Raw genomic sequence first — 26,995 nt, 5'->3', positions numbered from 1 at the left:
TAATTCCCCTAATTTATTGGATTGGCGCCTTAGTGTCCAAAGGCGTATGGGTTAGCTGGATTAGCCATAGGTAAACGTGTGGGGTTACGGGGATAGGGCAAGGGAGGGGAGGGTTGGGGTGTCAGGGTGCTGGGTAAAATGTTCTTTCAGATAGTCGGTGCAGACACAATGAGTTGAGTGGACTCCTATTGCATTGTAGGGGGTCATATGAATGCAGTTCTTTCCGGGTGGCACAGAGATACACTGTTGCCCCATAGCGCAAGGGACCTGGGTTCAATTCCGGCCTCGGGTGACTGTCTGTGTGGAGTTTGCATGCTCCCCCCCCCGTATCTGTGTGGGTTTCGTCTGGGTGCTCCTGTTTCCTCCCAAAGTCCAAAGATCTACGGTTACGTTGATTGGCCATGCTAAACTACCCCTTAGTGTCGGGGGAATTAGCAGGGCAAATACATGAGTTATAGAGACAGGAGTGATGTCAGTGCAGGCTCAATAGGCCAAATGACGTCCTTCGGCACTGTTGGGATTCTATGATTTTGAACCTGACTTGCACCTACAAATACTCACACAAAACTGCAAACACTCTTCAACTTTGATACGAAAACAATGACTCTATTCAGCGCAGCACAGAGTCACATGGCTGGTGGGTCTGATATACCTGTTCACGGGCACGGTCTGTATGCTCGCTGCCTCATTCATGGCATTGATCCAATCTTCCATCTCTGTCCTGTTCTCCGCACTCAGGTAGTAAGTTCGGATGCCCGCGTGCTCAGCCTGATAATTAACGGAGCGGTCATTATTGTGAAAAATGCCTGGCTGCCGGTTTATAATCAACTGCGGGAGAGATAGGAAGGAATACGTCAACGGCGAGGCGGAACCGGTGGCTGTTCCGAAAAGCAAGACCGAGCTGGGAGAGAACCACAACCAGAAGGCAATTGTGCACTTTGTCCCGCACACACATTTCCTATCAACCAGAGGTTGGCGTCAATAATATCTTTCTATGATCTACAGCCGGTCTATTGGCACTACCAATGAGGGTTCTGGAAGGGCGAAAGGGTCGCAAGAGATTTTGGGGTATCCACATTGCGGAGCATTCACACCGAGAGGCACATTTTGGACCCATTAAGTGACCAGCACTCCAAAGGTTTCACTGGCATCATTCCAATAGCCACAAAATCCATGCCATTGCCCAGTTGAGACTCCTGATTGCTGCCCCATGTCAGGGCACGTGGATCCAGCTCAGCTGGTTCAGTGTCACCCACGGGCTGTCTTTTGGTCCCTGATCATCTCAAACGGGTGCCATTTTTAGCTGCCTCTTTCAGATCACCCCGATTGTGGGTGTTAAAATGGGGGAGCAGCTCCTCACAAAGGACTGCCCCGGCAAGATAACCAACTCACAAACAAATCTCCAGTTGTGGCTCTCTCTCCATTTAAGTACATTTAATTTGCAATTGCACTCAAATTTCTCTTATTCTCTCATTGGTCCATTATTGCAGTGCTCAGTGGGGAATGTGACACTATTTCTTCAAGCACCTGTCCCATCTCCTTCCTTTTGGGAAGGCATTACAATTCCCTCTCGTACTGTCGCTTTCATGTAATTGTTAATAAGTTCACGAAGAACTGGTTTCTTTAACCTGGATTTCGCCCCCTTCATCACAGGGCCTCCCTCATTTTGGTATCCAATGTCGCCAGCACTGAAACATCCGTGTGGGAGCCTGAGCAGAGATGACCAAATTGATCATGGAACGCAGAACAGGGCCAAGCTCAACCTTGTCCTCAGCCAAGGCCTGAGCAATGGCAGCTTGAGGAAGAGTCGCTGGATGATGATCAGGTTCAGGAGCAGGAGCAGGATTCCAGGCTAGCCCTCTGCCGAGCCCAGGGCCGCATTGCGTTTCGTTTTCTACTGAGACTGTGTATCTCAGCACTGGGTCCCCTCTTGTGCACTTACCCCACTGAGCCATCTGAACAAGGACATTGAAAGCTTAAAAAAAATTAACAACAAATCATAAGAATTATTACATTTGTAAAAATTATGCCATTGGTAAAATGTATCAATTTGAGGGATAAGTAGATGGAAGAGATTATGGAATGTTGAATGTATCTCATTGCTTGTCACATGAACCACTTGTCCAGCTTCTACAGGGGTCAAAAGTTAATGAAATGCCTCAGAAATGCATCTCTGTCCACTGGGCAGCTTTAGACATTTGTAATCTTCAAAAATAAAGGTATGATTGGTGAGCAACGCCAAAAGTTGACTTAATGGTCGAGTAAGCCAATGAAATCAGATTATTAGTTTGGGTAAGATATCAGCAAAGTTTGGACAAGGTGTCAGAGATCATGGGGTTGGCAAACTTCCTGCCAATGAAATGTGCGGTAAGCTTGCGGGTCCAAATGTGCCCACATGTGCAAATGCCAGGCAGTGAGTGTGGTCAGAAGACCTGAGTCCTGGATTGTACAAAACTCTGGGTCCTTTGGAGGGAAGGACCAGGCATCCAGGTCCTCCAGCACAGGCAGCTCTCCAGCACCTCGCTGCAACCGACATATGGGGGCCTGGCCATTGATGGTCCATTTGATCAGGGCAAGCACAACACAGTCAAATCTAGCCCTGCCTTTATCTGAAGTCCAAGCAAGTACAGATTGGACAAGAGGAAGGTGGCAATGGATCCAGCCACATATGCAACATACTGGGACACCGGACAGTTACTTACAATGGGCATGGTCAGTGCTGATCACAACCTGAATTCAACAAAACTGCCTGAGCTGCCATGTTTCTTGAAGCGTGCATTCATTCTGTGCATGGTCAGATAGGATTGGGATTTGGGGGAGGTGATGGCCCAGTGGTATTATCGTTGGATTATTAATCCAAAAAAACTCAGCTAACGTTCTGGGACCCGGTTTCGAATCCTGCCATGGTGGATGGGGGAAATTTGAATTCAATAAAAAAAAAATCTGGAATTAGGAATCTACTGATGACCATGAAGCCATTGTCGGAAAAACACATCTAGTTCATTGTAAGGAAGAAAATCTGCCATCCCTATCTGATCTGGCCTATATGTAACCACAGAGCCACAGCAATGTGGTTGACTCTCAACTGCCCTCTGAAATGGCCAAGCAAGCCAAACTCAGGTCAAGGGCAACTAGGGTTGGGCAATAAATGCTGGCCAGCCAGCGATGCCAGTGTCCCACGAATGAATTTTTAAAAATTCAGGCTTTTGTACGCTGCAACACTCACCGGTGGTTTCTGTGGATAGGATTTGTAGTCAATTTTAATTTGGATTCAATATCATCTTAGTTAATTAGAAGAACTGGAAGTTATACCTAGCTGAGATCCTGCAGAAATTCAAGACAGGTACAATGCAGCCACTTCTGGTGCAGGTGGGTCCTCGGCCATAAGAGGGAGAGATAAAATGTCAGGTCAACCAGCAGAGATCAACATAGTGAAGCACCACACCGAGAGGATAGGCAAAGAGAGAGCAACCATCCGGAGTATTCCTGGCTTTCGCCATTCAAAGTATAAATTAATTGAGTTATAAACCTCAGCTTTGGGGAAAATCTTTCTATACTTTTCAGAATGTAAAGGGGACAGTAGCACAGTGGTAATTACTAATCTAGAGGTCCAAACTAACGCTTCAGAGGCCAGAGTTCAAATCCCACCAGGATGGCTGGTGGCAATTAATTTTGATGTCATAAACCTGGAGTAAAATGCAAGATAGCAATAACAATTGGATTGAGGTTGGAAAAAAACCCCTCTAGTTCACTAAAAGTTCTTTAGGGAAGGGAATCTGCTGTCCTTACCTGGTCTGGCCTACATGTGACTCTGGATCCACAGCAACAGGGTTGACTTATAACCTCCCACTGAAATGTCCTAACAAGCCACTCAGTGGTGCTTATGCTGGCTCAGTGGTTAGCACTGCTGCCTCACAGTGCCAGAGACCCTGGGTTCGATTCACGGCTTGGGTCACTGTCTGTACGGAGTTTGCACATTCTCCCTGTGTCTGCATGGGTTTCCTCCCACAGTCCGAAAGACTTGCTGGTTAGGTGCATTGGTCATGCTAAATTCTCCCTCACTGTATCTGAACAGATGCTGGAGTGAGGCGACTAGGGGATTTTCGCAGTAACTTCAACGCAGGGTTAATACAAGTCTACTTGTGACACTAATAATAAATAAATAAACCTTCTCAAAGCCTTTAGGGCTGGGCAATAAATGTTCCCCTGGCCAATGACACTCAAGTCCCAAGAACGAGTGAATAAAATTCATGCCAGTTCCACAGAACAGGCCAAAACTTTAACCCAGGCCTCTGCCGCTGCTCTGAGAACTGGTGGCGAGGAGATTGGGTTTGTCAACTCTGATTGGGTACATGCGATACCCCACCTGCCTGGAGAGCCTTTTGTCACCCTCATCTCCAATAGCTTTCAGATGGAAATGAGAAAACAAAGTGTTTAAATGCTGCTCTGGGTTTTTCTCCAGGGCGCTACATTCAGCAATGTCCCAGAGATTAACCACCCGGCGTGTCTGCAGTGTTATCCCGGACGGTTGGCATCCCTAATGAGGATGAGCTAGATGGTTTGTGTTATCGGTGCTACACTGGGGAACGCCGATACAGCTACAATTCAAGGTGCAGGAAGTTGGCTTCTCCCAGCTGACATAAAGAAATAAGAAGTGGATGGCATGACGGCACAATGATTAGCGCTGCTGCCTCACAGCACCAGGGACCTAAGTTCAATTCCGGCCTTGGGTGTCTGCGTATGTGGAGTTTGCATGTTCATGTATCTGTATGGATTTCCTCCAGGTGCTCTGGTTTCCTTCCACATTATTAAGATGCGCAGGTTGGGTGGATTGGCCATGTTAAGTTGCCCTTTGTTGCCCCAAGATATGTAGGCTAGGTTGATTTGCCATACTAAGTTGACCTTTAGTGTCCCAAGATAAGTTGGTTAGGGGGTAAATGTGTGGGTTTATGGTGATGGGGCTGGGGGGAGGGGGGCAGACCTGAGTAAGATGCTCAGTCAGAGAGTTAGTGCAGCCTCGATGGGCCAAATGGCCTCCTTCTGTACTGTAGGAATTCTATGAATGAATGAAGTAGACCACTGGAAAACATTTCCATGGAAACAAATGGAAATGACCTGTTTTGGGTGTGTGGATATTTTCTATTCACTTGATAGAGGCCGAATCGATGGACAGCAGATAGCCAGTTGCTGGGAGCTTGGAAGAACAGTTGTCTGTATCAGGAATTGTCCATTTTACATAGAAACTAATGCCCAACTGCACCACTGTTTCCTAGGATGGACCATGCTTTGAAAAGCCATTAAAACCCTTCCAAGTAGTGCATTCCTTCTACCTGGGTCCAAAACAAATCAAGGTTGACCCTGCAGGATTTTGTAGGCGGTCCCTATCCTTCCTCACAAGCCCACAAGTTGGATGAAGCTTCAGAAAACAAAAATGGACCGGGGGGAGTTGTCAAACTGTCACTAAGTCTTTGGAAGTCTGACCCTCATTGGTCACCTCACATTCACAGAGGAGACGCACTCGCCAGAATGAAAACAAGAGCCTCCAGCCACTTCTGAGTGTTTCCCCAGTCATTCTCATGCCAGCCAGATTTAGAGTTGAATTAGAGCACAAGGTGTCTCTTCTCACCCCACTAGTGTTGGACTTAGAAACATCTATTTCCTTGGAGGTTAATTTATGCGGAGACTGCGTTGGTTTAGAATCTTCACTCTATTTTTAGCTCGTGGATTCCACAACTTTGTCAGACAACTGTACACAAACACTGCCCGAGGACTCCAAACTTCTTAGGCTCAGTCTAGGTGAAGCCTGAGGAATTGCCCAGGGACATACATTTGTCAACCTAGCACGTGACCCCCCCCCCCCCCCCCCCACCATTGCTGTTGGGGAGACCATGGCCCAGTTGGATTGTCGCTAGACTAATATCCCAGCCACTCAGCTAATGTTCTGGGTTCGAATCCCACCACGGCCGTTGGAGGAGTTTGAATTCAATAAAAAATATCTGGAATTAAGAATTTACTGATGACCACGAAACCATTGTCAGAAAAAAACACATCTGGTTCGCTAATGCCCTTCAGGGAAGGAAATCTGCTGTCCCTACCTGATCTGGCCTACATGTGACTCCAGAGTCTCAGTAATGTGGTTGATTCTCAACTGCCCTCTGGCTATTTGGGATGGGCAATAAATGCTGGCCAACCAGCTATGCCCATGTCCCACAAATGAACAGGAAAGAAAAAATCCTCTCCCCCACCAGTTATCCTTTTAAAGGGCAATGGGGCTTCTTCCTTAGTCCCACTGTTTATTCACCCATTTCAATGGATGGCACAGTTGTTAGCACTGCTCTCTCTGAGCTCCAGAGACCCAGGTTCGATTCTAGCCTTGGGTTAATGTGTGGGGTTCTCCCTGTTTCTGTGTGGGTTTCCTCTGGGTCCTCTGGTTTCCTCCCATTCTCCAAAGATGTGCAGGTTGGGTGGATTGACCACTCTAAATTGCTCTTTAGTATCCCAAGTCATGAAGGTTCGGGGGATTAGCGGGGTAAATATGTGGAGTTACAGGAATTGGACCTAGATGGAACGCTCGGTCGGAGAGTTGCTGCAATCTCGATGGTCTGAATGGCCTCCTTCTGCACTGTAGGGATTCCATGATTTGCGGTCCAACCAGGATAGAATCCCTACAGTGCAGAAGAAGGCCATTCGGCCCATCGAGCCTGCATCGACCACAATCCCACCCAGGCCTCATTCCCGTAACCTCACATATTTAACCTGCTAATCCCCTGACAGTAGGGTCAATTTAACATGGCCAATCATCCTAACCCGCACATCTTTGGAGCGTGGGAGGAAACTGGAGCATCCGGAGGAAACCCACGGGGAGAACGTACAAACTCAACACAGAAAATGACCCAAGGCCGAATTGAACCCAGGTCTCTGGTGCTGTGAGGCAGCAGTGCTAACCACTGTGCTGCCCTAATAGTTTATAAACATTAGTTTATCAACCTGCTGCCTGGGCATTATAGAAACCAACAGAAATTAAACCAGGAATTTCTTCAATAGATCCCTGAGCCTTAATGCCTGTCCTTAGCCTGTAAGCTAAGGCGATAATCTACTTACGTACTTTCAGAACGCAGTCTCAGACTGCAATAACCAACATTCCAGACTGGCTGGGCGAACAGCACTTTTTTTTCTCCCTGTTGCTGAATGTCACTGGCCCGGAATTATATTTTTGGGCTAGGTTACAGTGATTCCCGAACAAACTCATCGTTGCCCTTCAGCTCTTCTCCGAGTCCCAAAGGTTAGATTATGTCCGAGAATCTGCCGTTAAGATCACCGGCGCCCGAAGGGAAGAGTTTGGCAATGAGTTGGTTCATTCGGTTAGCTGAAGGTTCTCCGCCCCCCCCAACACCTGAATTGCGAATTTGAGCTTCCTCAGGCTGCTGGATTTGCTGTGTGTTTCCAGCAATGGGTGGTACGGTGGCACAGTGGTTAGCACTGCTGCTTCACAGCAGTAGGGACCTGGGTTCGATTCCTGGTTTGGGTCACTGTCTGTGCGGAGTTTGCACATTCTCCCTGTGTCTGCGTGGGTTTCCTCCGGTTGGCTCCCATATTCTGAAATATGTGCTGGTTAGGTGCATTGCACCCAACAGGCGCCAGAGCGTGGCGACTCAGGGAATTTCACAGTAACTTCATTGCAGTATTAATGTAAGCCTTATTTGTGACTGATAAATAAAACTTTTGTGGTTTAGATTCCTGGAATTTTAAGGTTTTTTTTAATCTTGATTTTATTTTGCTAACCACCAAACCCATTAAGCTGTCTCAGAGAAGCACCCATGTGTAATGACTTAGAGGCCATTTGGCCTATCAGGCCAGAGATCTTCTCCCTACACTGCAAAGCTGCAGTCATGACCTTTCTCAACAATTTTGCCACACAGCCTGCAGACAAAACCCTTCCACCAAACATGCAGACACAGACAGGTTCACAAATCCAGGTATCAGCACGCAGACACCCACAGCTATAGAGAGAGACACATACGTGACAGGGATATGACAAACAGATACAAGCACATACGCACTGTAACACGTGTTACTTCTGTCACTTGGGTTGTGGGGTGGTGTGCATCACTGTGCATGTGTTTTTGTATGTCTGTGTGTATTTATTGCGGGTAAGTGAGTGACACCGGAATTGCTTAGGTAAAGCTACACTGGGTTAACACATGGGAAACCAGAGTGGCACAGTGGTTCGCACTGCTGCCTCACAGTGCCAGGGACCTGAGTTGATTTCCGGCTTGGGTCACTGTCTGCGTGGAGTCCGGACGTTCTCCCCGTGTCTGCGTGGGTTTCCTCCGGGTGCTCCGGTTTCCCCCCACAGTCCAAAGATAGGTGGGTTCATTGATTGGCCATGCTAAATTGACCCTAGTGACAGGGGGATTAGCAGGGTAAATATGTGGGATTACGGTAATAGGGTTTGGGTGGGATTGTGTTCGGCGCAGAGTCGATGGGCTGAATGGCCTCCTTCTGCACTGTAGAGATTCTATGATTCGAAATTCACAATCACAGTATTTTATATTTACTGGGCTGGATTTTCCAGCTGTGAATGCCCCAAGACCGGAAATTTCTGCACAAGGTCAATGCACCTTTAAATAATCCGCCAAATTTTCTGTCCCGCCTGTCATGGTGGGCAGGACTGCAATATTTACCCTCCTCAGGTAGAAGTGACATCAGGGAAGTCACGTCAATCATGCTATCAAGTTTCAGCCTTAGCAGTCTATCTTCTTATCATAGGTGCACGTATACCAACAGACATGAAAGTAAGAGTAGGCCATTCAGCCCCTCAGGTCTGTTCTGCTGTTCGCTGCAGCAATGGGTGATCTGTACTTTGCTACACAGGAGATGCGTGTAATTATTTTTAAATAAGGGCATTGGATCCTCGCAATATATTGCGACGATGATTGCGATAATGATTGCGATACCATTCCTGTTCTGTTCTTGTTCGTTTATCAAGCTATCAATCTCCAATTACAAGGAGACTCCTTGGTTTGTATATTAGAATAAAGCACATTTAAAGCCTCCTGTGGGATGGTTACAGCTCAATGAGGTGACAGTCCTGACACCTTGATACTCTGCTGATGAACTTCTCACGGTCTGCAAAGTTGGGGGGAGGGTCCGTTTAGAAAAAAAGACAGCAACGGTTACAAGTGACAAATGTCTAAAAAAAAATGCCAGCGACATGGACCCTAATTGTGTGGGAGTACCAGAACATGTCCAATGTCCAACTGCATCTCATCCGTCACCAAACGTTCTTGGATGAAGCTCCAAGCCATCATAGGCAAGGCAGTGGAACAGAAGATTATGTTAACCAGGAGTCAGTTATCTGAAAGGTAAGCCATGTTGCGTGAAGCAAAATGAGGGGATTAGTCATCGTAAAGTGGCTGCTCTTTCATTCAGAATCGCCCAATCATTGAAATTGGCGCATTAAAAATGAGAATGTGGAGGAAATCTTCTGGAAGTGGCTTTCCAGAGCTGCAACATTTCAAAAAAATTGCCAGTTTTTGGAAGAATTATCAACCAGGGTCCCCCATTCCCCTCCGCAAGTCAGGGGTTGGTCTGTGAAACAGGATGGTGTTTACAGCCGAGCTGCCACTTTGCAACGAGAAATAAAGGTGACACCGTAAATATTTAAGCCACCACAGCGAACAACGAAGGTGACAAGGACAGCATCAGTAGAAACAACATTAAACTTGAAAAGTTAAACAACAGCTCACAGACAGTACATTCTGTAAAGTTCGTGCAGAAGCCGGTCTTTGAAAGACCACAAGTAGCAGTATCTCTCAGGCAGCTGCACCTGTTCATAAGTTCGTAAGATATAGGAGTAAAATTAGGCCATTCGGCCCATCGAGTCTACTCTCCCATTCGATCATGGTTTATATGCTCCTCATCCCCATTTTCCTGTCTTCTCCCCATAACCCTTCAATGCATAACCAATTAAAAATCTGTCCAACTCCTCCTTAAATTTACTCACTGTCCCAGCATCCACTATACTTTGGGGTGGGGAATTCCACAGATTCATAACCCTTTGGGAGAAGTAGTTTCTCCTCAACTTTGTTTTAAATTTGTTTGCCCTTATCCTAAGACCACGACCTCTCGTTCTAGAATGCCCCACAAAACCCTCCACGTCAACTTTATCCATACTTTTTATCATCTTATATATCTCAATTTGATCTCCCCTCAATCTTCTAAACTCCTGAGGGTACAGGTCTAAACTGTTCAATCTCTCTTCCGTGGCCCTACTCTGGCTGCTGTATTCCTTGACTTTCATCAGACGATCTTCTGTCGCCTCACTCCTACACTCTCAACATTCGCTGGTCCATTCTGCAGGCACGACCATCCTGCAACCCGTTGGAAAGGGAACCGGGACTTTGCTGGTTCACTGGATTTAATCTTCGCTGTTAGTGGGACAGCCTTCCTACCCCCATCTCCAATATTTTAACAATCCAGTGAATGAACTTGTCAAACAAACTGAGGGAAAAAAAAGCCCCAAATCTTTGTCCATTGTTACTTTGAGAGTTCTTCTCTTGAGTTGCTTCTAGAGCTGCCCTGGAGATTAATCTACGAGGTTTGAAGACTGCAGGGCTGTCCTGTAGGACTGGGAGTGGTAGACTTACCAACACCATCACAAATGTGAAGTAATGGGAACAGGGATACTTAGTCTCTTGACAGAAGTACGACACAGGCTTCAAGGCAACTATATACGAACACAAGAGCACAAGAGATAGGAACTGGAGTGGCCCCAAGGTTCCAAGTGCTAGGGTTCCAAGTGCTCCATCATTAAATATGATCATGTTCAATCTTGGGCTTCAACTCCACTATCCCACCCTATCCTCATTTCCTTCAATTCCCTAAGAAACAAAAGGTCGGGAAGTCTAAAACTTGAGGGCATAGGTTTAAGGTGAGAGGGGAGAGATGCAGAAGTGTCCAGAGGGGCAATGTTTTCACACATGTGGTGAATGCCTGGAACGAGCTGTCAGAGGTAGTAGTAGAGGCGGGTACAATTTTGTTACATTGAGTTACATGGGCAGAGGGATATGGGCCAAATGTGGGCAATTGGAACTAGCTTAGTGGTCATAACAAAGGATAGCATGACAAGTTGGGCCGAAGGGCCTGTTTTCATGCTGTAAACCTCTCTGACTCTATAACCAAACAGCCCTAAATCTATTCTTTGATGGAGCAATCGTACCTCTCTAGGGTAGATTGACCACCCTTGGAGTACTTTCTCCTCGTCTTCGTTCTAAATGACTGGCCCTTTATCCTCAGACTGTGCCCCTGTGTTTTAGATTCCATGACCAGCAGAAACAATCTCTCAGTGTCCACTCTATCAAGGCCCTTCAGAATCTTGTAGCCAATGAAATCAACTCTCAGGCCAGAATTTTCTCACAGGTTCGTCATTGGCTGCCGGGGGGATCTCCCAGTCCCGTCACAGTCAATGGTGATTTGCCGTTGGCTTGCCCTTCCTGCTGCTGGGGAACCCACAGCGAGGTCGATTCCAGTGGCACTAGAAAATCCCACCCTCATTCTACTAAACACCAGGAAGCCTGACCCCAATTTACTTCATCTCTCATCATAGGACAACTCTCCAAAACCAGGGAGCAATTTAGTGAACCTTAGTTCTAACGCAAGTATACCCATTCTTAAACACAGAGGCCAAAAATGCACATGGTTTCCAGATTTGGATTCTGCATATTTTACACACAAGCCTAGGATTCACAAGTCCTGCTTCGTAGGACGTACTGTCGGAACACTCGGTGCAACCTGCAGCCATCGTTCATATCTCCATCTCCTGCCACACTAACTGAAGCCACCAACTCTCTCTCCAATGCCACTGACACCAGTGATGTTCTGGTGCCTCGCCCCAAACATCCATTCCTTGCGTGAAGACCAAGACCAAGACCTAAGTCCGTCAACCATGGAGGGCCTCACTGAACTGGAGTGATCCCACCCTCTACACAAGACTTCTACGCAAAATCTACACGTGACCTCTCAAAGGATAACTTTTTGGAGCGTGCACTACATCACCTTGAAGGCGTGCTTGCGGGTGATGTTGTCAGAGGGTTGAACGGGGCTTATTCGGAAGCTGAACAAAGGGATGCTTGCCAGGATTGCCTCCTCTTTTTCATCTGGATTTGAAGAAAAAAAAACTCATTGTTATTTAATGACCGCTGCAATTCCAAAGATATCACAAGTTGTTCGCATGTTCCGGGTGGGATTTTCCGACTGTGCCCCAAGACCGGATATTTCTGCCCGAGGTCAGTGAACCTTTAAATGGTCCGCCAAATTTTCTGCCCCACCTGCTACAATTCCCACGTCGGGTGGGACTGGAAAATTAACCCCACTGTCTTACATTAAAAGGTTATAGAGGCCGTGACTTCACAGAGAAGAGTGCATCAATGGTCCCTTGGCTGAACCTGATCAGTGGTGAAACAGAAAATAGGAGCAGGATGAGGCCATTCAGCCCTTCAAGCCTGCTCCACCACTCATTATGATCACGGCTGATGATCCAACTCAATAACCTGATCCCACCTTCTCCCTCTATCCTTTGATTCCCTTCGCTCCAAGTGCCAAGACTAATTGCTTCTTGAAAAGTCAATATTTTGGCCTTGACTATGTTCTGTGGTAATGAATTCCACAGGCTGACCACTCTCTGAGTGAAGAAATTTCTCCTCATCTCTGTCCTAAACGGTCTACCCTGTATCCTCAGACTGTGACTCTTGCACACTTCCACTATCAGGAACCTCCTTTTTGCATCGACTCTCTAGTCCTGTTAGAATTTTATATGTTTCTCTGAGATTCCCTCCTTGTTCTTCTGAACTCCAGCGAATACAATCCTTATCGACTCAATCTCTCCTCATTCATCAGTCCCACCATCCCAGGAATCGGCCTAGTGAAGCAATGGTGTGTCATGACAGGCCCCATTTCCATTGCACCATCATTGGCAACCATGCCTTCAACTCCTTGCATCCCAAGTCCTGGAATTCTCTCCCAAAAACTCTCTTTTCAGATGCTGCTTAAAATCAACTTTATCTGTTCCACCATCTCGTAGTGTGGTTTAGTGTCAAATGCTGTTGGATAGCATGGCTGTGAAGAGCCTTGAAACATTCTATGGTGTTGAAGGCCCTGTATAATTTCGAGTTGTTATTGAGATTTGAGGGGAGGGGAAGGATCAGTTAAATTATCCATGCCCAACCGCACCCAATTGGCCAACTCCCTGCGTCATATCTGCCATTATTCATCTTTAATTTCATCCATTGAGAGGTCACCATTGAAATAAATAGTGGATGCCTCCATGTTCAGATCCCTCAGCACCAACATCTCAATTGCTTCCATCACTTTTACAAAGAACAAAGAGAAGTACAGCACAGGAACAGGCCCTTCAGCCCTCCAAGCCTGCTCCAATCATGATGCCTGCCTAAACTAAAGCTGTATGCACTTACGGAGTCTGTATCCTTCCATTCCCGTCCTATTCACATATTCGTCTAATTGCCCCTTAAATACCACTATTGTACCGGCTCCCACCACCTTCCCGGGCACCGCATTCCAGACATTCACCGCCCTCTCGCACGTCTCCTCTAAACTTTTCCCCATGTACCTTAAACCCCTAGTACTGGACTTTTCTACCCTGGGAAAGAGGATCTGACTATCCACTCTATCCATGTCACTCATAATCTTGCAGACCTCTATCAGCTCACCCCTCAATTTTGCAACTGAGTCTTTGTTTAAATATGCCATGTTTGTGAAACCTACCTTTCCACTCGCTGGACAAGGAGTAGTGCTCCAAAACCTCATGATTCCAAATAAAGCTGTTGGACTTTAACCTGATACTGGGAATTATGGCAGCTAAGTTGTGCACAAAAAGCTCCCAAAAAACACCACAGTTTGATAATGGCCTGACTATCCGTTTTTAGTGATGGTGGGTGATGGCTATGCCTTGGTCTGGGACACTGATGGGAATCGCTTGAACTTCTAACAGCGAAACAGGATCTGTAATACTCAGTTGAGAAGGCAGGTGAGCTCTTGTTTAATGTTTCATTGGAAGTATGGTATCTGTGCCAATGCAGCACTCCCTCATAATTGAACGAGACTGTTACTCTGCATTATGTGCTGAAGCCTCCGGAGTGGGACTTCAACCTTGTGGCACAGAGGTGAGAGTGACGTCATCTACTGACATTTGAAAACTCGCACCTCAGCTAAATGACCTTTCGTTGGGGAAACGAGTGGTTAGGTGACAGCCCGAGAGCTGTAATCACTCATAGTGCACGAGAATGAATTGCAACACTTCTAATCATCGTGACAAAATCTGCTTCTGGCAAGAGGGATAGTTGATAAGAGCTAGTGAGGATCATGGTGCACCTGTGTCTCAATTCCAACCCTTCCCAACGGGAACGGAGTGGACGGCTAGTTAGACGGTCAGCTGGATATTTGCCATTGCGCTCCCTGATATATTTGGCTCAGCTGCCATTTTAACCATCCACTTGCTCCAGTTATTGGATCTCTCCGTACTTATATTTCAGGTTCCGATGGGATCATACAGATCCTGATGCCAGTCAAGGGGGTAATATCTTGGACTGAACAGTCCTTTACTCAAACAGATGGGATTGTAGACTCTGGGAATTAATGTTTTTTAATTTTCCTTTGGATGGGGAAGTGCAGTCATGCAACTTGGGGCCCCAATTACTATCGCTTACCCAAGAGTTAAAATGGCTCATTCTGAATTTTTAATTGATTCACCAGGCTTTAGCTCCTGACTTCCCTCCCTGAAACCCTCTCCTTTGTAAAGCCTACGGGCGCAATCTTACCAGCTGTTCACACCATGCTCCCACTGCAGCCAGGTTAGAACATTTGAAGGCCATCCAAATTTCCATTCACTGCAGTGGGACAGTCCCAATGCAATACTTCCTAAAAGTATCAGTGGCACAGGTCTTTTCAGCAATGGGACATATCTTTCCTCGCACGTTTTTTGTTTCCTTTTAAGAAAGGATTTTAAAAAAGAATGACATCTGACTGCATGGCAGAGGGCAGCCAGTATTAACGACGTTCCAAAGCAACAATTCCCGAGGGACCGAGCAGTGGTGACTGCAGCCCCGTCGCAAGTGCAGCAGAAACAGAGAGGCGTCACCTCGGTAGTAGAAGAGGCACCGATCGACCAGCACAAACCAACGCTTGTTCCATGACTTCACTCCTGAGCTTGCCTGTTAAAGACAATGGTATTGTTACAACCCTCGTACTGATAAAAGTGAGAGTGAAGAAACTACCGCAAGGAACTACAAAAGGTCATGAATGTAGCCCAATCCATCACGCAAACCAGCCTCCCATCCATTGACTCTGTCTACACTTCCCGCTGCCTCGACAAAGCAACCAGCATGATTAAAGACCCCCATGCACCCCGGATATATGCTCTTCTACCTTCTTCCTTCAGTGAAAAGGTACAAAAGGCTGAGGACACTGTGACGACTTCAGAGAGGCAAATGAGGTTGGCCTGCTGGAATATGAACTCCCCTGATTGAGTTCGGGTGTCCCTGGAAAGGGAGCATGTAGTATCCAAGGGCACAGTTGATGCCTTCTGTGCCGCTGGGCACCGCAGGGACTGGGGAGTATCAGTGACCCCTTTAATCACATTTTAATTTGATGTCTTAAGTTCCCTGTCTGCTTTTTTTTGTTTTGGGCAGTTCCCCTCCTTTTAGGGAGCTGCCCCTTTTGAATTATCCCCAAGTTAATTTGATTTTGTTTATTTAGTTGGGCAATAAATGAATTCACTGATTAAGTCCTAATTGATGGCCCTATCAGGGAGTCTCATGTTCCCTATTTAAAGCAGGTGTGTCAGTCTCTCTGTCTGCTGATGCAGTGAGCACACTGAGAGCGTAGTACGTCTTGTAACTAAAGGAGCTTTTGGTGATAGAACCTTCACTTTCCTGGAGCTATTACAGACACCTACCAACCGACTCAAGGACAGCTTCTTCCCTGCTGCCATCAGAGATTTGAAAGGGCCTACCTCGCATTAAGTTGATCTTTCCGGGAATCCAATGAAAGCACCTACGTTGAGTTTAATGGGAATATTAGAGGGGTGATATTCACGTTGGTCAGTGTTTCTATTGCGATTGAGTCATAGGCAATTTCAAACATTGCAGAATTTGGTTTCTATACCTCACAGCAATACTGTCCGGCATGAGGAAATGCAAACACCACTCAGCAGAGGTTGCTGGTAATAAGCCAGAAAACCTTTGAAAAGAGGATGAACAGGAGCAGACTGCTTCCAGCTGTGGAGGGGTCAACAGCAAGGGTGCTATAGGTACAGCATTAAACTGAAGGGACGGGAGAAGCTTCTTTACACAAGGTGTTGTGAGGTTGTGGAATTTGTTCCTGGAATCAGCAGTTCAAATAGAAACTGTGTCAACCTTCCCAGATTAATTTGCACAAAGAGAACGAGACCGAAGGGAATGTGGAAACAGGGTGGGTGAATGTGTTTGAAATCACCTGTTTGTACAGAAGGTAAATATTGAGGGAGACTGGTTGGGCTGAAAGTTCTTGTTTCCATTTCAGAATATTTTCAGAAGCTGTTCCAGGCACTGGGGAAAATACTTCTCCTACAATAGAGGATGGCAAACTCAAATCCTCCTGGTAAGGATGGCCCAGTTAATAAAGGTAACCAAATATAAAATCCTCAGGTTCAATTCTGCGTTCAAACGGGCGGCACAGTAGTTAGCACTGCTGCCTCACAGCTCCAGGGTCCTGCGTTCGATTCCCAGCTTGGGTCACTGTTTTGTGTGGAGTTTGCACATTCTCCTCATATCTGCGTGGGTTTCCTCCCACAGTCCAAATATGTGCAGGTTAGGTTGATTGGCTATGCTAAGAAACTGCCCCTTAGTGTCTAGGGATGCATAGATTAGAGGGATTAGTGGGTATGATATGTAGGGATATGGGGGTAGGGCCTGGGTGGGATTGTGTTCAGTGCAGACTCAATGGGCTGAAGGGCCTCTTTCTGCACTGTAGGGTTCTATGATTTCTATCCAGGTTTACTGACAGGAACTTAAGGAAAAGGAGTAAGCCATTCAGCCCCTTGAACCTACCCTGTTTAACTAGCCCGTGGCTGATCTGCAACTCAACTCCATTTACAGGCAACTGGATTAACTCCTTATTACTTGATCCCCATACCTGCCAAAATCTGATGAAGTGGAAATGGTCAAGAGCTTCAAGTTTTTAAGTGTCCAGACCACCAACAACCTGTTCTGGTCCCTCCACACCGGCACTTCAGTTAAGAAAGTCCACCAATGCCTCTACTTTCTCAGGAAATTTGGCATGTCCACTCTAACTCTCGCCAACTTTTACAGATGCATCATAGAAAGCATCCTTTCCAGTTATATCACAGCTTGGTATGGCTCTTGCTCTGTCCAAGACCGCAAGAAATTACAAAGGGCCATAAAGGATGCCCAGTCCATCACGCAAACCAGCCTCCCATCCATTGACTCTGTCTGCACTTCCTGCTGCCTCAGAAAAGCAGCCAGCATTAGCAAGGATACCATCAGACTTTTGAATGGACCTACCTCATTTTAAGGTGACCTTTCTCTACACCCTAGCTATGACTCGAACACTATATTCTGCACCCTCTCCTTTCGTGCTCTATGAACAGTATGCTTTGTCTGTACAGCGTGTAAGAAACAATACTTTTCGCTGTATACCAATATATGTGACAATAATAAATGAAATCAAAATCAAAACCTATTTCAATCTCAAAGGTTTTAATTATCTCACTATTCACAAGATGTTCTAGAGTTCTTCAATTCTCTGAAAAAGTGCACTCTGATCTTGCCCCAATGGGCTTAGCTCTATTTATAAAATTACGATGCCTTATTTTTATTTCATCATCAGAGGAAATAGCTCTGCTATTGAATCTTTTAAAACCTAAACACTTTAATCTTCTAGGATCAAGGCAGTATAAACTATTTTAGATGCAGCCCATTCTCACAATCTAATCCTGTAAGTTCCAGTATCATTCTGAACAAAGGACAAAGAAAATTACAGCCCAGCAACAGGCCCTTCAGCCCTCCAAGTCTGCACCCACCATGCTGCCCGACTGAACTAAAACCCCCTACCTGCCGAGGACCATATCCTTCTATTCCCTTCCTATTCATGTATTGGTCCAGATGTCCCTTAAAAGTCGCCATTGTATCTGCTTCCACTACCTCCCCCAGCAGTGAGTTCCAGGCACCCACCACCTTCTGTGTAAAACATTTGCCTCATATATCTCCTTTGAACCTTGCCCCTTGCACCTTAAACCTATGCCTCCTAGTAATTGATTCTTCCATCTTGGGAAAAATCTTCTGACTATCCATTCTGCCCATGCCCCTCATAATCTTGTAGACGTTTTTTTATCAGGTCACCCCCTCATGGGAGTCTACAAGATTATGAGGGGCATGGATAGGGGTCCATGCACCTCACAATCTGCTGGTCTTAACCTGAATGGTTCTGGACTGGGGAGGATTGGATTGAATGGGGGAGGGGAAGAAAAGGAACAAACTGGATGAACATTGTAACTCCATGATTCCCGCTGGAGGTTGCATGTCTGTATCGATGGGATGTGTAGAAAGTATTGGATTGGCACACAGCCAGATCAACCCCAACTTTACACAATTTAACTGCGCAACTGAGTAAATCTTGACCACTGCTCATGAACTGTGCCTCAAGATAAGTCCGGATCTTCAGGAGAGGGGCGAGGAAAGAAAATCAATATAAGTAAAAGAAACAAATAAATCATTAAAAAACTGTCCGACATAACGGTCTGCCTGAGTCACCAACAGATATTCACTTGACTGTGGCTTGACACTGTATCTAGTTTTTCTGTTTATTGTTGCAGTAATATTAACAGTAAGACACTTATTTTAAATAGACTATCACTGCTGGTAAAATAACATTATCTGCAAGCTTGTACCCTTGATACACCAATCCACGGGCAAACTCCCTCCAGTGTGAGTTAAGTCAGACAGGAATTGCACCATACCTGCTTAAACAGCCAGCCACTCTTCAGAACATTGGCTTTTGGATTCCTCTTCATTGAGTTTGACCTCTTGCCAAAGGCAGCGTTCTTCTTTGATGATCTGGAAGTCTGTTAAGAGATGGTGTTAAAACAGTTGGGTCAACACATTGAAACCTCATATGCATCAACTTCAAAACAAGTAACTGTGCCTCATCTCTGCACCCCTTTTTAAAGTGGCACAACCAGTAAGAACCTTAATCACAAACATAACTACAAACTAGAACTCAAAAGAACCTTAACCCATAACCATAACTAAGAACTATAAGCATAGCCATGACTAATAAGAATGTTAACCATAAAGAATCATAGAATACCAACAGTGCAGAAAGCGGCCATTCAGCCCATTGAGTTCACACAGAACATAATCCCACCCAGACCCTATTCCCTAGCCCCTCATATTTACCCTGCTAATCCTCCTGATATTAGGTTCAATTTAGCATGGTCAATCAACCTAACCCGCACATCTCTGGACTATGGGAGGAAACCCACAGAGACATGAGGAGAATATGCAGACTCCACATAGACAGACACCCGAGGCTGGAATTGAACCCAGGTCTGTGGTGCTGTGTGGCAGCAATACTAACCACTGTGCCACCATGCTACACCTCTTTAAAGGATTAAAGAAACTTACCAAATTAAAATAAGAATAAAGAACCGAATGTCCATCACAGACTTCAATCTTGCAGCGACCACAATTTGCAGAGGTCTCAAGACAGTGAGTGCCGCATCTCCAGTGCCGCCCAGCACAACCAGGACAGGGGAAGAGAGACAGGCAGGCAGAATGACTCAGCCACCTATCCTCCCACTACCTCTAGGCCACATCCAGTCTGCACCTTTGTAAAAGAAGTACTCTGGCTAGGCCTTGGGGCAGGCCCACAAGTAGGTCTGCTGACTGTCCCGTTCTCTGTGCCCCCTCCCAAAACAGCATGTGACTGCGGTTCGTTCTAGAAATGATGACTGCAATCTGTAGGTAAAAGGGAACGGGAGGCACACAGGCGGGAATTTCTGGCCTTTCCCGCCGGTGGGGTTTTCCGGTCCTGGCAACACAAAACACGTCGGAGAGGGATGGAATTATCCTGTCCACAGACTACATCAGCCTATGCAACAGAATGCACCAGGAACCATTCCAGAAGACAAATCACTGAATAAACACCCTTCTCTGGAATAAAACTCTCCCATTCTTTGGAGGCTAAAAAAAAAAACCTTGGTGTGACGATAGTGGCATCTATAGGCACAGATAAATAGCAAAAGGATGGGAAGAGAAGGAGTGGGGCCAATTAGGAGTCTACAAGGTAACTTATACATGGGGCACGGTTGAGGTATTAAATGAATATTTTGCATCCATCTTTACCAAGTAGGTAGATGCTACCCAAGATAGTGGTGTCAGGTGAAGCTACTCCGTTCTTGGATGGATTCAAAATTGATACGGAAGGGGTGTTGAATAGACTGAAAGTGGACAAGGAACCAGGACCAGATGAGATGCATGCAGCAATTCACCAAAGATCCTTAGACAGCACCTTCCAAAGTCATAACCACTTCCATCTAGAAGGACAAGGGCAGCAGATACATGGGAACATCACCACCTGCAAGTTCCCCTCCAAGCCACTCACTGCAATCAACCCACAGAACAAGGACTGCAGCGATTCAAGAAGACAGCTCACCAGCATCTTCTCAACTAGGGATGAGCAATAAATGCTGGCTAGACAGCGACAGCCAAGTCCCACGAATTAATTAAGAAAAATGTCTCCAAGGATATTGAAGGAAGTGAGAATGGATATTGCAGAGGTGCTGGGTATAATCTTCCAATCTTCTCTAGTCTCAGGGAAGGTGCCAGAGGACTGGAAAATTGCAGATGTTTCATCCTTGTCCAAAAAAGCATAGCCCCAGAAATGACAGGCCAATCAGTTTAATATCAGAAGTAGGCAAGCTACTATTATCTGGGATAGAATAAATGGTCAAATGGAAAGAAATGTGGGTTGATTAAGAAAGCCAGCATGGATTTCTAAAGGAGAAATCATGTTTAACTTGCTAGAGGTATTTCAGGAGGTAATAGAAAGGGTCGATGAGGGTAATGCTGTTGATGTGGTGCACTTGGACTTTCAGAAGGCATTCAATACAGTGCTACACAATAGACTTGTAAGAAAAGTTATAGCTCATGGAATAAGAGGGACAGCAGAAACTAAGATACAAAATTAGAGTAATAGAAATCAGAGAGTAATGGTCAATGGATATTTTTCGAGCTGGAGGAAGGTTTGTAGTGTTGCTCCCCAGGAGTCGCTATTGAGACTTTTCCTGAGATAGATTAATGAGCTAGATCTTGGTGTGCAGATGACAATTTCAAAATTTGCAAACGATACACAACTTTGAAGTATTGTAAACTGGGAAGAGGATAACACTGAACTTCAAAAGGCATAGACAAATTGATAAAATGGGCAGATAGGTGGCAGATGAAGTTCAATGCAAAGAAATATGAGGTGATACATTTTGGTGGGAGGAACATGGAGAGACAGTGCAAAATAAGGGGTAAAATTCTTAAAGGGATCCAGGAGCAGAGGGGCCTGGATGTTTCTGTGCTTAAACATTCGAAAGTGGCAGGACAGGTGGAGAGAACATTCAATGAAGCGTATCATTTTCTGGGCTTTATTAATAGGGACACAGGATACACGAGCAAGGAGGGTATGCTGAACTTATACAAGGCACTGAGTAGACCTCAGCTGGAATATTGTGTACAGTTCTGGGCACTACACTATAAAATTAAAGTTTATTTATTAGTCACAAGTAGGCATACATTAACACTGCAATGATGTTACTGTGAAAATCCCCTAGTTGCCACACTCTGACATCTGTCCAGGAGAACGAACCTAACCAGCATGACTTTTAGGCTGTGGGAGGAAACCCACACAGGCACAGAAAGAACATGCAGACTCCACATAGCCAGTGACCCAAGTCAGGAATTGAACTCTAGTCCCTGGTGCTGTGAAGCAGCAGTGCTAACCACTGTGCCACCGCGCTGTCTAAAGGAAGAATGTGAACACACTGAAGTGCAGAGGAGGTTTATAAGAATGGTTCCAGGAATGTGAAACTTCAGTTATGAGGATAGATTGGAGATGTTGGGACTGTTCTCCTTGGGAGAAAAAAGGACAAGAGGAGATTTTACAGAAATGTTCAAAATCATGAGAGGGCTGGACAGAGTAGATGGGGAGAAACTGTACCCCCGCGTAAAAGGTTGGAGAATGAGAGGATGCAGATTTAAAGTGATTTGCAAGAAAAACAAATGTGATGTGAGATTAAAAAAAAACTTTTTCACACAACGAGTGGTTCGGGTCTGGAATGCACTGCCTGGAAGTGTGGTGGAGACAATGTGCAGGGTTACGGGGAAAAGGCAGGGGAATTGGCACTAAGCCAAGATGCTCATCTGGAAAGCCAGCACAGAGATGATGGGTCAAGCAGCCTTCTTCTGCACTGCAGCAATTCTTTGAACGGCAGAGTGGTAATGTCACTGGACTAGTAATCCAGCAGCTCGGATTAATACTCTGGGGACACGGGTTCAAATGCCACTGTAGCAGCTGGTGAAATATAATTAATTAAATTTAAATTCCCATGAAAAAAATAAAGATTAAAGAAAGGTCCTTGGGCCCAATACTGGCAGCTGTGCTGGGACGTCTGTATTCAGCGGTGACAGTGCCAGAGCTTGGGAAATCAGGTGCAGGAGTGAAAAGGCACAAATGCCACTTTTGGTGCATTGCTGGTGCTCATCTGTCCCCAATAGCTAGAAACTTTGGTGCTTGCCAATTGCTTAGGGAAGATCCCCATGATGCATTACCTAGCATGTTGTCCGCATCTTTCTAAGTTAAGGGCTGTAATATGTTTTGCACCATTGGGTCTATTGTAGCCTAGTTGATTGAGAGTGTTTGATAGGATCAGTCAACAAGTCCATGATCATTGTATCAACAAAGCATGGAAAAATATACACTCCTGTTATAGTCCCTGCAAGTCCAATTCTGGAACAGACTGCAGAGCAGAACAAATGCTTGGTTAATTAGCTCAATATTCCTTGTGGCAGGAAAAGAGATCTGATCTGTAACTATCGGTGGAATTATTTCTCTTGCGGTTCCAAACAGCAAGCACAATCAGGTCAACTGTGAGACTGGAAGCCACTGGCCAGTTCCTGAAGCTGCATAAAATCCATCGCCTCCTTATCAACATCCATTAAATGTGACAGCTGCGATAAGAGACTGTGTAAAGTTGCATTTCTCCTCGGTGTTGTACATTTATAAACTGTTGACACCGTTTTCAAGAGATTTAAGACACCTCTGAAGTAAGAATGGTGGGGGTGGGCAGGACTGGTAGTCGATGAGCCAGTTTTAGCTGTTTCTTCAGAAGGAACTCTTCAAAATGCAGCTGATGAAAATACAACAAAACTTACCCCAACTTATAAATCAAAGGAGGGGTTTAATAAAGAAACATCATTACTCTAAACTTGGGGCCTCGTCCTAGGCCACTCCAAGCTCCCCACAATTCCACATAGTTCCTTATTTATAGTGAATCAGCTGGTCACTCTATAATTGGTTCCATGTTTTACTGAGTCAGCTGACCCTTACATCTTGTTCCCATTGGTCACATTACATCCAATGCAAAGTTGCCACATTCTAACATTACCTACAGTGAATACATTGTCCATTGTATTGGCATCAATGACCAGTTGTTATAATGGTGATAACTTCACCCTCCCACCGCCTGCATTGCAATAGAATCCGTGGTCACCCTCCCAGCTAACAGCGAACATGCGCCAAGACTGCAGTGAAGGGCCACCCTTACCCTGGCTGGCTGTTCCTGAGAGGCTTCTGAAACCAAGGTGTGATTGGACATCTCGCTGGCAATGCTGGTCGGGCGCTGCCCGCCTCCTCCTTCACCCCGCATTCCTCCTGCCCGGTTTGACATGTTAGGTTTTGGCCTGAAACAATCAATGCAACAATATTAGTAAAGGGTGGAAATGCAGACGGAATTCCCAAATACTGACTTACTGTTAGCACTGCTGCCTCACAGTGCCGGGGACCCGGATTCAATCCCGGCCTTGGCAGTGGAGTCAAAGAACAAAGAAAATTACAGCACAGGAACAGGACCTTTGGCCCTCCAAGCCTGCACCAACCATGCTGCCCAACTGCACTAAAACCCCATACCCTTCCAGGGACCATATCCTCTACTCCCATCCTATTCATTTAATTGTCCAGACGACCCTTAAAAGTCACTATCGTATCTGTTTCCACTACCTCCCCCGGCAGTGAGTTCCAGGCACCCACCACTCTCTGTGTAAAAGACTTGCCTCATACATCTCCTTCAAACATTGCCCCTCTCACCTTAAATCTATGCCCCCTAGTAATTGACTCTTCCACCCTGGGAAAAAGCTTCTGACTATCCACTCTGTTCATGCCCCTCATAATCTTGTAGACTTCTATCAGGTTGTCCCTCAACCTCCGTCGTTCCATTGAGAACAAACCAAGTTTCTCCAACTCATAGCTAACGCTCTCCATGCCAGACTCTCTCCAAAGCCTCCACATCCTTCTGATAGTGTGGCGATCAGAATTGAACACTATATTCCAAGAGTCTGTGGAGAGTTCTCCCCGTGTCAGTGTGGATTTCCTCCACGTGCTCTGGTTTCCTCCCACAGTCCAAAGATGTGCCGGTTAGGTTGATTGGCCATGGTAAATTGACCCTAGTGTTAGGGGGATTAGCAGGGTAAAAATGTGGGATTATGGGGATAGGGCTTGGGTGGGATTGTTGTCAGTACAGGCTCGATGGGCTAAATGGCCTCCTCCTGCACTGTAGGGACACTATAACTGTACATGCTAATGTTTATTTATTTGTCACAAGCAAGGCTTACATTAACACTGCTATTAAGTTACTGTGAGATTCCCCTAGTCGTCACAGTTCAATGCCTGTTCAGGTCAATACACCTAACCAGCATGCCTTTCAGAATGTGGAAGGAGACCCATGCAGACACAGGGAGAACGTGCAAACTCCACATAGACAGTGACCCAAACCGGGAATCGAACGCAGATCCTGGTGCTGTGAGGCAGTGGAGCTAACCACTGTGCCACCATGCACTTGTGTACGGAATTTTTGTGCATTGAGTTTGTGGGGTCTCTAAAAGCACTAATGTATATGCATATTGCATGCGGCTATTGTACACGCACATCTGATGTACGCATACATACTGTATATATTTGCATTACTTTAATGTTACGGGTGTGGTGTGTATTATATCTGTTATATAGTAATATAATAATATAGTTATATAGCAATATAATAATATAATAACAACTTATTATATCTGAATAGGCAGTCTTCTATGCTAAACCAAATAGGTTGTGATTTCTGTCTCCAGGTTTTTGATTTAAGGAAAGCCAAAAATAATTATATTGAAATAAGGTCTGAAATATCTGTGAATCCTCTCCCATTTCATTCATAAATCCAGAATCAACGACGCTATAACCAGTCACAGGGTAGCCGTTGGAGGAAAATTGCTGGAATTTAATCTTTTGTTTCCATAATAATTCTGCCCGTGGGTCTCATGTAGGCAGGGAAAATGTTTCTTCAGTGGGCCTTGCCCAGAGGAGAGATATCCTCCCGCATTCTCTCTGTTTCCTCAAACACTTTCTTTAGTTGAAGATTAGTCATCGGATCAAACAGTCTATGTGGAGAGAGGTTGCAAACCTCTGGGGTACAGAGGGATCTGGGTGTCCTGATACATGAAACAGGAAAAGTTAGCATGCTGGTACAACAAGTGATTGGGAAGGCAAATGGAATGCTGGTGTTTATTGCCAGGGGAATGGAATATAAAAGTAGGGATGTTTTGCTGCTTTTGAGCAAATCATTTGTGAGACCACATCTGGAGCAACTGTGTACAGTTTTGGTCTCCTTATTTTAAGAAAGGAGATAAGTGCATCAGAAGTAGTTCTGAGAAGGTGGTCATTGATCTAACACTCTTCCCTGCCTTATCTCCGTAACCCATAATGCTTCTGCTGATTAAAAATCAATCTCAGCCTTGAGAACCTTCTAGAAGTCGGTCTCTGCAGCTTCCTGTGGCAAAACATTCCAAAGATCACCACTCTTTGAAAGAAAAATTTCTTTGTCAAATCCATCTGATCAGGAATCTTCCCCACTCTTAGCACTCGCCATTGGCATTGATTGAAGGATTCACAGGCAGATACTCAACCTGTTTGTTCACATTATGAAGGCCCCCTCCTCTGTAAGTCCCAAAGGGGGATTCGAACCCAACGCCTCCAGTACAGAGGCAGAGGCACTATTCATCTCACCACAAGATCTCCAATTGCAACACTCACTACACTTCAAAAGTATTTCAGGACCAGTGAAGCACTGTGGCCACCCTGCAATCAGGAAAGGGGCGATAATAATGCAAGCCTGGCTTCCAAATAGTGAGACACAGTCATTTTTGCATTTACCTGGATAAGCCCTGATAGGGAAACATTTGCAGCGTTACTGGGAAAGGGCACAGTGGTTAGCTCTGCTGCCTCACAGCGCCAGGGACCTGATTTGAATACGGACTCGGGTCACTGTCTGCTGGGAGTTTGCACGTTATCCCCAGGTCTGCATGGGTTTCCTCGGATGCTCTGGTTTCCCCCTAAACGTGCACATCTTTGGACTTTGGGAGGAAACCGGAGCACCCAGAGGAAACCCACGCAAACACAGGGAGAACATGCAAACCCCACACAGACAGTGACCCAAGCCGGGGATCGAACCCAGGTCCCTGGAGCTATGAGGCAGCAGCACTAACCACTGTGCTACCTTCTGTGTGGGTTTCCTCCAGGTGCTATGGGTTCCTCCCACACTGCAAAGCTGTGCAGGTTAAGTTGATTGGCCATGTTAAATTGTCCCCTAGTGTCAGGAAGATTAGCAGGGTAAATTTGT

The 26,995-nt window shown here is 45.7% G+C and overlaps 1 protein-coding gene across 18 annotated transcripts in view; it reads right to left on the bottom strand.

Moving 5' to 3' along the window:
* The window catches only part of plekha6 (pleckstrin homology domain containing, family A member 6), a 331,150-nt gene that overhangs the window by 72,604 nt on the left and 231,551 nt on the right, over positions 1 to 26,995 (bottom strand). For 17 of the 18 annotated variants that reach the window (XM_080209801.1, XM_080209802.1, XM_080209808.1 and 14 more), the window contains 5 exons: positions 23,885 to 24,020; positions 19,031 to 19,135; positions 15,155 to 15,227; positions 12,058 to 12,158; positions 653 to 828 (listed from right to left, as the gene is read on the bottom strand). In XM_080209801.1, the coding sequence (XP_080065927.1) occupies positions 653 to 828; positions 12,058 to 12,158; positions 15,155 to 15,227; positions 19,031 to 19,135; positions 23,885 to 24,020 (591 nt within the window). The remainder of the gene's footprint in view (positions 1 to 652; positions 829 to 12,057; positions 12,159 to 15,154; positions 15,228 to 19,030; positions 19,136 to 23,884; positions 24,021 to 26,995) is intronic. The other variant, XM_080209807.1, reaches the window with a different exon arrangement.

This window comes from Carcharhinus amblyrhynchos, chromosome 22 (assembly GCF_965287045.1).
Source record: "Carcharhinus amblyrhynchos chromosome 22, sCarAmb.v2.hapA, whole genome shotgun sequence".
NCBI classification, from domain to species: domain Eukaryota; kingdom Metazoa; phylum Chordata; class Chondrichthyes; order Carcharhiniformes; family Carcharhinidae; genus Carcharhinus; species Carcharhinus amblyrhynchos.
Note: the sequence above shows the minus strand (reverse complement) of the source record. Positions and strands in the feature narration are given on the sequence as shown.